The 9,751-nt window shown below is 47.5% G+C and overlaps 1 protein-coding gene across 1 annotated transcript; it reads right to left on the bottom strand.

Moving 5' to 3' along the window:
* Positions 1-949: 949 nt before the first annotated feature.
* On the bottom strand, positions 950-9,215 carry REELD1 (reeler domain containing 1). Its single transcript, XM_042870522.1, has 7 exons — positions 8,996-9,215; positions 7,753-7,975; positions 5,723-5,895; positions 5,544-5,609; positions 4,709-5,018; positions 3,982-4,042; positions 950-1,525 (listed from the first exon to the last, which is right to left on the bottom strand). Exons 1-7 carry the CDS (start codon positions 9,213-9,215, stop codon positions 950-952), a joined length of 1,629 nt encoding a protein of 542 aa, XP_042726456.1.
* Between the last annotated feature and the right edge of the window lie 536 nt (positions 9,216-9,751).

Raw genomic sequence — 9,751 nt, 5'->3', positions numbered from 1 at the left:
CCTTCTTAGAAAGCATCAAGGTTCTTCATGTTTTCCAAGGGCTGTTTTTGTGGCCTCCTGCTGAAAACCATGCAGTTGGAGGAGAGTTTGCACAAAGTCAGAGCACAAGGATGCTGTTAACTTACCAGGCAGCCTTTGCCGGGGACCTCCAAAGTGACCTGGGAAGGGTGTTTCTCAGTGTGTGTTTCCACACTGAGTGTCAACTGGCCTGACTCAAAGTAAAAGACAAAGTAAATGTTGGCTGTCAGGCTTAAACAAGCTTTTTCATCAGGTGCAAATGGATACGAAAGGTTTTATTCCATTTGCACCTGATGAGAAGGCATGTTTCTTCCCCAAAAACTGGTTTCTACCACCTTGTGTTTCTTTCCCTTAGATCAATTCAGCATTCTGTGGATCGATGTTCTGTCCTCGTCAGTTACTGCTTTTTATTTTCCCATTGAAACTTTGAATCTACTGGCAAGTATTTTGTCATCTGAAGCATAGCGAGTGCACAGACCTGAACCTGTAAGCTTCTAAATGAGAATGGGGGTTTAAACCAAGGGTTTCTAGCTCCTAGAAAGGAAAGGGGATTTTAACTCTAGAAGTTTTTTCAGAGATAAAAGAGGAGACAACAGCACAGTGCAGAGGAAGAATTTCAGAGTTTTTGCTACAGCCTTAAAGCAACAGAGGAAGAGTAATGGTTGCAGTGACAGTTAATGAGCAGATGTACAATATCAATTGTGGAAGGTGTAACATGCAGAACAGTCGTTACTTTAGTTCTCTTAGCTCGGATACTTGGGCTAACACATCTAGCTGAGCCAGCTGCATCGAGTTTGTACACCTGTCTGTCTGCCTATATGCAGCAAGGACACTACTGCTTTGTAGAGGCTGTGTTACGTGTATCTCAGCCATCTGCATCTACGGGGTGGCTGGCTCACCCCCGTGGCACTATTGTGAGTACTGCCCATGTTTACGTTAGTCTCCTCGTCCCGCTGCTTGACGGGCCGATCCAGTTGTACTCAGCTTGAACCAGCACGAAGCTGTTCTCGCGGATCTTGCGGAAGTGCATCATCTCCCCGCTTTCCTTCACAGCGATGACGTTGTTGCCTGGCTCGCTGAAGGACACTTCTGTCCTCTTGTGGCAGTACCGGGCACAGACGTAGCGCAGGCCAGCTGCCGCGGCCAGCCCCAGCACCGCCGTGCAGACGAGGAGGATGCCAAGTTGGGCCGCTATCAGACGTGTCCCTCTGCGAGAGCCGTCCCCCCTCCCTGGGACAGCGGGTTTGGGACCTGCTCTGGTCACCCACGGCAGCGTGTGCCCACCCACCTCCTCACTGACCTCCTCCTCGCCCTCCTCTGGCCGCTGGGATGGTTTGCTTTCTGCCATTTGCCTCCAGGCCGATGACAAATTGCTGACGGTGTCCTCATTGCCAAACCAGGCTGTTGTCACGGCAGCTTCACTCAGGTGAGCGCCTACGTGTAGGGCAGACCAAGAGGCTGCTGCAGGCAGGGAAGTTTCCAGGGCGGCCCCGTTCTCAGTACTTGCCTTTGAAAGCAAAAACGTGACAAGAAATCCAGTGAGGGAATAGAAAGGAGGTTGATTACGCTCTCATCCGCTGCTGACTTCACTCTGTCATTCAGCTCTATTTCTGATTAAAGTGTCCCTCAGCCTTAGAATAACCCTATTTCATCCTCTGGTTACTCAGTAGCATTTGGGATATGAGCTAGATTCAGCACTGCTTTGTCTGTATCACAGTTGTCGGGGGAGATGAGGCAGTTGGTGCTGTGGGGCAAGGGGGAGCGTGTGAAGGAGCAGAGAGGAAGGAGCAGCGGGTCACTCACTGCTTTGCACAAGTCTGCAACTCTCACTGTTGCTGTGGTATTTTGCACAGTCATTGCTATAACAGAAGAACCACTTAATGAACAGTTCCTGCCTTTAGTGGTGCCAGCGTCGTTCTGAATGGATGGATGTATCTTCCCAGCCATGATTTGTCTTTAAGTTCACACTGGGTCCACTGAAATTCAGCATAGCCTTTCAAAGGCTGGGGGTCAAACTTGGAACTGAAGGACCCAGAAGGCCATTTTGGCATCAGCATTTTTGGACCAGTCACATAAAACCCACAGTTTCTCCCTAGAGTCTGTCTTGTCTTCTCAGTCTCCACAGCCTGTTTGAAATCTGCTACCTCTCGTTGTTTAGCCACACATGATAGCTCACATTACTGTTCTTGCTTGCTCCTGTGCTTTTCTAGGGGCTCTCCTTAGTGCCAAGCACTTTATTTTATCAGTCACAAAATGACAGCCAGGTCTGCAGTCCAGGTTTTTCTGCAGATACCATCCAAGACTAACTGTGAAACAATCCTACAATTTAGGAGGCCCCCACAGAATTTTTCTATTCCCACTGTGCACCTGAGGCCCAATCCAAACCCTGAGAAATGTACTGGAGTCTTTTATTTGGCTTCGCTGAGATTTGGATCTGACCCTTAGTGGCTGGCTACTCTCCAGCCTGTCCAGCCCAGCAGGCTCTTTCACACATCAGTTAATTACACCAGAGAAAATCTCACCCTCTGCTTTCACTAGTGAGTTTGAAAGCTTGCTGGAAAGACAGTGTGACAGGACCACAAAGCTGCGGTAGGAACCCTGGCAAGCTGTGAACAAAAGTAAGGGGGAGTCACAGAGCATCCTTTGCAGAGGTTGAGACAATGTCCAAAGAAAGAAAGATGCTAGTGAAAGATAGGTAGTAGGTTAAAAAAAATTCTGTAACTGAACTGCAAACTGTAGCTGACTGGCAAGGTTAATATTGCGTGTGTGTGGCTTGCTGGACCTCGTCGTGTAATCACATGTAGGGATACATTGCAGGATTTGGGGCATTGCTGTAGAAAGAGAACTTGCTCTGCCTCACCTTTTTTCTCCTCTCTCTACTGCTTCTGTCCTTTCTTGCTTAATTTTTCAGTATTTTTATTTCATTACGCTCTCTGGTCTTGCCTTGCACGATCAGGCTTCCTTTCCATTAGTTCCCATCTTCAGCCATTTCCTCTCTTCTCCCTACTGCTATGCCAGATGCTCACATTACATGTCTCTCCTTAATTTGTTCTATGCCCTTTCTAAATACGTTTCGTTATCTGTTGAATGGGCCCTTCCTCTTTTGTTTTCACCTCTCTTCCTGATGTGTGCTTGTGTGAGCACATGAGGGACCTTGTTTCCTTTGTATGCATGTCAGCGCTCAGAGAAATATAAAGGTGCCATAGAAGCTCTATATGTTTATGTTTGATATACAGAGCAGGCTTTCGGTGACACCACAAGGAGGTGGTGACTTCAAGGAGCTTTGGGCAGAGAGAGATGCCAACTCTTGATGGGGAAATGGACTAATTTTGGATGCCACTTCAAGAAGTAAAATTAGGAAGTAAAGCTCAGCTCTGTAAAAAAGCAAAGAAACAGGCTTCCTATTTCATCCGTCTTCTAGGATGCTGAGGAGGATATGGTATCATTGTGTCCACAGAGTGGTGTGGATCTGCCCTCCAAAAGCACACAGCGTCCTTGGCCTGCACCAGAATGGATAAAGTGTTTCACCAAAGTGAATGTAAAGAGCAGTACCGGTCAGGCACATCTAGAAAGGAGCGTCTCAGCCTTCCACTGGAATAAAATGCATATTTCCAGCCCAGTAACATCCAGCAGCATGCAGCTGTGGCCGTGGCTGCATACAGAAAAAATTACTTTGGGTTGTTTTTGCAGTGGAACTCTTAGCAACCCAGGCGTCAGGAAAGAAGAAAAGAGAAGAGAGAGATAAAAACCAATTCCCAGTTAAGGTTAAAAAAAACAACAACAACAAACAGCTCAATGACCTCAAAGTAATTTTAGTCACTCATGAGACATGCACTTGCTTCTTGGTGCTGTGAAGCAGCAGAGAGGTTTTATCCTCATCTTCTGTAAGAATTTTCACCAGCTTCTAGCAGTTGGTGTTTTTGGAGAAAACAAAAATGAATCCTCCCCATCCTCAGTGCTTACCTGCTCATCTTTACATGTCACACACAGGTGTGGGTTGGTAGTGCTGGCACCACTTTGTGCTCTGAAACAGAAGAGACAGAATTAGTATGTGATACCTGCCATTTCAGAACACAGAACTCCTCAGCTCTACAGTGTGCATGATTTGTGAAGAGTGCCACTTGCTGGAGCAGCCTTGTGGTACATACAGTCAGCACAGACCATGTAGGCCATGCGTTCCATAACGTCTGATCATTTGGTCATAGCCTCATCATTTACACCCACAGTGTAATACATTGCATTAAAGATCCTGTGGCCTTTCATGAGCAGACCTCTTCAAGGCAACGTTTCATAATTGCTTTAAATCCTTTCTTCCTTTTCCCTGCAGGTGGAGAAATAGCTCTGTTAAGCTCGCCATTTCTTTGGATATTTGCACAAGCTTCTAGAAAAATATTGCAGCAATCAACTCTGGTCAATAGCTTTTATCACATTTTTCAATCACCTGGCTGGGCAGCACTGCTGGGCTGATCAGCGCAAGGCCTGCGCTCTGACTGTCTCACTGCCACCGTCTGTCACTAAAGGATTATTTTTCAAAAATTCAGCAAGCAAGCATCCTCCCACCTGCCCCCACAGCCACACACACCTTACAAACACCCTTATTTATCTGCAGTAAAACCAGCATTGATTTCCTTCCCCTGGACTGCTGGAGAAGCAGCTGTTCCCACTACCTGGCTATCACGTGGTGCAGTACCTGCCAGAGAGGCTCTGCTTGGAGGCATAATCCTCGAAGAGGAAGCTTTGCAGATCATCAGCCAGGCCTGGCTCTTGGAAGGCAAGCGATGGCTCCAGCCTTGAGCTGCTCGTGGGGCTGCTCCCTCCACTCCTGCTGGAGGCACCCCTCAAGGTTTGGGACAACAGCGTTGGCTCTGTGGTGGGCTGCGTATCTGAGTGGACAGCAATGCTTGAACCCTGTGCTGGTGTTGGATGGATGCCGGTCAGGCTGACCAGAGCAGGGCTGGTGTACTGGAGAGAGCTGGGGATGGCAGTAGAAGAGCCAGAGCCTAGCAAGACAGAGACAGCAAAAAGCAAGAGAGGAGCGGAAGTTGACTTCCTTAGCTTTGTTTCTTTCAAATGGCACTTGGTGCTAGCGTTTACCAGTAAGGATCACAGCAGTGATTTTATTTTTAAGGCGCTTGGTTTTAAGTAGGAACCCAGACAGGGAGTAAAGAAGCAAAGCCTGATGGCGTTTGGGTAAAATAATTAAAGCTCAGACTTGATGCTATGCCATAAAGGCTGAGAAACAGATCTGACTGAAACGTAAGTAAATTCTTTGAGCCTTTTACAATCCAGAGGCAGCATAAATACAAACAACTACATGCCTGAAGGGTAGCAGTCACATTTAGAGACAAAAGTATGACCGGAGTATGTGGGCAGCTTTGCTAACTGCATTTGCCTGTCTTTAGGACCTAGGATTTTAGGTGGAATATATGTGGGGATTTTCAGCGGCGTTTTCGGGTTTTCATTCAAATTGTAGGATCCGGCAGCAGTGTTTATCCTGTTGGTACCCTCCTTGGTCTGACTGTTACCTAGGATGCCCGTCTGTGCCTTCTCATCAGGGAGTTCTTTATGGCCATCGCTGGTCTTGCCAGCAGCTGAAAAAGTTAAATGAGCCTCTTTAGCTTGTTTATCTCTTCTGTCTTGAACGGTTACAAGGAATAAGCCGTAAAAACACCCAGCTGGAAACTGTCAGCAACAAACCACGTACCTTTGCTTGCTGTGCCAGCTACGTGGGGGCCTGCAGGTTCCTGCGTGGGTGCAGGTGCTGCAGGGCCGGCCTTCCTGCTGCCTCCAGCAGATGTGTCGTTGTGCCCTCGCTGAGCCACGGTGGCCGATTCGATCCTTGCCCAGTAAACAAAGTATGACTGGACTACAGAGATGCTGTTAAAAGATAATTATGCAGGAATTTACTCTCTCAGAGTTATTAATAAAAGATCAGAATGCTCAGCTAATCAGAAGGAGTGCTTTAATCCAAAGGCAGGGTGAAAATATTTTAAAGGATTAGCCCGTCACACGTTTTCATATTACAAATAAAAGATACCAGGTCCCACATGAAAGATAGTGAGTAAAGGATCACTCATAATTACAATCAGTCAAAAATGTGTGGGAGCTGAAAAGAAGAAAAAAAAGCCATTATATTCACCGTGTTGGTAGAAGTACATTTGGAAAACTTTGAATAGCTCTGCGTATAATCTTCCGTAGGCAGGGAGACAACAGAGGTATTTACTAATTAATGCAGGTCAGTGTAACTTGTACAAACAGCAGAATAGGTAGAAAAAGCCACAGGCAGTTTATTCTGAGCCCTTCAATATTTGCACCTGCCTCACACTCTGCTTTTCATCAGGTGCCAACCTGTAGGCACGTCCCCAAGCATGGGGAAGCTTCGTCCTGGGGGAGGATTTCAGCTCACATCATTCAGATGCCTGCAAAGATGAGATAAAGGGGGAACGACCTTGCCTTTCGTGTGCTGAATGGTTCTTGTGAGACACTTTTAAATGGAACAAGTACCTTTCTCGGATGTTGTAACACAAGTTATGAAACGTGGATTTACAACGCGGCTGGGGATCACCTTTACAATGCGTACTGTTTGCTTTCTGCGTTAAATCTGCCCAAAGTTTATGGCAAGGCTTACTGATTTATAAGTAATTTGGGGGCAGGAGGGGTGGGAATCCGTGAGCAGAAGCAGCAGCAGACGTGGGAGACGAGGAGAGGACAGGGAGGAGGGAGCAGTCGGAGTTTCTTCTGGAGACATGGCCCGTGGCTGGTGGCACGGCACGGCCTTGGGGAGAGAAGGGAAGGGCTGTGGGGCTGGCTTGGAGGGCAGCAGCTGCAGGGTGCAGGGGGGTTCAGAGTGGGCGGCTAGGAACGGGCATGGCAGCATTTGGGCTATTTTTATCTGTTTGCTTTTCACATGTTTTTAATAGTGTTTCCCAGTCTGTAACAGCAGGCAAAATGGAAATGCTGAGCAGAAATATTTTTGTTTCAATTACTTTGTGTTGAATCACGATGAGATGTGCGAGCCACAGCACTCAGCAGGAGGCTTGAGTTTAGGGGAGCAGCCAGGGATCTGGGCAAGGAGCTTCTAAGCAATTTTGTAAAGTCAAAACCATTTAATCTATTCCAAAATGAAAAAATCCCTGTGCTCCCTCTAAGGCAGCCAGTTAGATTTACGTATTTATTTGTTTTTAATTCCGGATCAGAACCAAAACACTTGGACTTTGGTGCAAATCAGTGATGTAAGGTTTTGACCCAGTGCTCCCCATCTAATCCTCCTGGGAATAACTCTCTTTACCTTTAACATGAAAAGCAAACAAACATTAAGCTAAAAAAAAAAAAAATTCAACACAGCAATGACACGTGACATTGTCCTGTAGGCAGGGAAGCCCTACAGGGTGCGTTATTTAGAAAAGCAGGCAGACTGATCACGGTTCTCTCCTTAGGCCTTAATGTTTCTGTTTCCTAACTGCTTAGGCTGTCATCTCCCAGTACATTTATTCTGAGAAAACAGTGTAAGTAAAAAAAAGCAGTACCCAGCAGATACAAAAGAAGATTTATATACCAGCTGGGATGCTGTTGCAGGATTTCATAAGCATTTAGCTCTATAGGATTCAAGAGACATCACACCACCATGCTAGGAAAGTACAATGAAAAAATGCAACCAAATTTGTGAAAGCTGAAAGATGAGAAAGACTGAAAGTGCGAGGACAGCAACACTGTCAGGGACTGACGTGTTCTTACAAAAATCTGATGTCTCCAATGGGTTGGTCCGGCGCTTTCCATACAAAGGACAGGTTTCTCTTCAGGGACTTGTCCGAGTGGGTGACAGTATCACCGTCTTCAAAGCAAGACAGCAGCTTGGAGCCAGGAGGAATGAAGACAAATGTGCCAGCAGTTTCATCGTTAGACACTTTGCGAGCTTGAAGCAAAAAGCCCATGAAATCCCGGCTGCTTCTCACTGTCACTGCAAGACAAAACATGGGACACGAAGGGATTTGTGTTGCAGTTCTCAGGTGAACTTTTTGTGATGGAATTTCCATCGGCGCTTGTGAAATTAAAAGAAAACCTTGTCACAAAAAAAACCAAAACCACAGCATCCTACAACCTTTGCCCTTACAATCTGTGTTGGATGTGCTGGATATGAGGTGCCAGACTATCGCTTTGTAGTATGAAATTGCCCAGGCAGTTGGTTTGAGTCTTCTTCCTCCTAGATTGTAATGCTAACCACGTTGCACTAGGCAGTATGCAGCCACCTTTAAGGAGAGATTTGGGTACCACACTGCACACACACAGATGATTGCATGCTGCCCTTGAAGGAGAGTTATTTTGGGTGGGGATGGAAAGGGAAATTGGCTGGGCTGGAGGATGGTGCCTCTCAACTCTGTCTGCAGCCTAGGCAATCAGCCCTCGTGCCCTGAGGAGAGCCCATCGCTCACAGGGTGACAGCAGAGGGGGTGGCTCGTCCTCCGCAGGCGCCTCTCACGTGCCACTGCATGGGGGTTCTGTACAGGTGAGAGGCAGCTGAGATAAATCCCACCCAAAGCACCCAAACCTGCCAGCTGTCTCTGATGTGTAGCACGGTGGAGATCTGGGGCCAGGCACCACCTGAGAAAGCTTGAGGCAAAGCACTGCAGACAGGATCTCTCTGTGACTACATTCATTTTCTGGTGATGAGATATGGCATAACGCACCTGGAGCTGTGCCGTGAGGATGGTGTCCCTCTTCCCATCCCTCTCTAAGATTAATGTCATCACTCACGATTAGATAGTGTGGATTTTTCAGATTCACGAATGTTTCTTAAATAATTGCTCCTCCGAGTCAGGAGCATGGAGCAGAAAGCTGCTCTGCTCAGTACACTGGGTTTCGAGTCACAAACGGATATAATTTGAAAGACTGCCTGTGAAACTGCCACCAGCAAAGACCAATAACTGCTTTAGGGATTTCTGTGGGACTGGGCTGAGACAGAGCCAGCAGCTGTCCTCACCTGGGACTTTGTCTCCCGGGACGTAGAAGGACACGTTGGTGTGGACGGTAACGTAGTTGTTGGTGGGGCTGTGCAGCTGAGCCCGCAGGTGCCTGGGCATCATGTCAGCACAGGCAGAGGGGCCGGCGCCGTGCGAGAAGGCAGATGTGGACGAGACCAGGCAGAGCACGGTGCTCACACAGGCAGCCACCACCAGGCAGGCCTTCTGCCTCTCCTCCATGATGCGTGGGGACGTGGCCGGTGCACCCACTCCAGAACGGTGTCCGTCACTCCCAGTCAGCTGAGCGACCTTTCCCACAGCCTCTAAAAGAAGAGGAATAAATGGTCCCCATGGCACGTGGATCCTTTTTGGGAATCCACAGGTTTCCACATTTGGACGTTCGTTGTTGAGGTTGGGAAGGAAAAGACGCTGCCAGAGGACATGTTTCTAGTGAAGTCATCCGAAGGGGTGAATGTCTGGCAGAGACTTGCTCCAGAAATTCATATTTAGCAGGAGGATAAGGCCCTGTGTGGGCATGCTGATGACTCAGCTCAACTCCTTCTACCCTTGCTGAACTCCACAAGTTCTGTGCTTGGCGCTCTGTGCTGCTGGTTATCACCCCGGCTGGGTGGCTGGCAAAACGCACATCTCCAGATTAGACAGGGTATTTTCTTATTCCAGTTTTGAAAATACCCTTTTGAAAATGAGGATGAAGAGTGAGCACATTTCATTTATTGCCTACTGTCCGGCTTTTAATGTAGCTCTTCCTAATCTTT

This window comes from Lagopus leucura, unplaced genomic scaffold (genome assembly GCF_019238085.1).
Source record: "Lagopus leucura isolate 7727_CA_CO unplaced genomic scaffold, USGS_WTPT01 Super-Scaffold_100004, whole genome shotgun sequence".
Taxonomy (NCBI): Eukaryota; Metazoa; Chordata; class Aves; order Galliformes; family Phasianidae; genus Lagopus; species Lagopus leucura.
The sequence above is the reverse complement of the archived record's forward strand: the minus strand, read 5'-3'. Positions and strand labels throughout refer to the sequence as shown.

Excerpts from the sequence above, each read along its gene's own strand:
- REELD1 (XM_042870522.1), bottom strand. The coding sequence starts at position 9,215 with ATGGAGGAGAGGCAGAAGGCCTGCCTGGTGGTGGCTGCCTGTGTGAGC. Across the intron at positions 7,976-8,995 it reads CCCGGGAGACAAAGTCCCAG|TGACAGTGAGAAGCAGCCGG; the intron begins GTGAGGACAGCT and ends TTTGTCTTGCAG. Across the intron at positions 4,043-4,708 it reads AAGCAGAGCCTCTCTGGCAG|AGCACAAAGTGGTGCCAGCA; the intron begins GTACTGCACCAC and ends CTTCTGTTTCAG.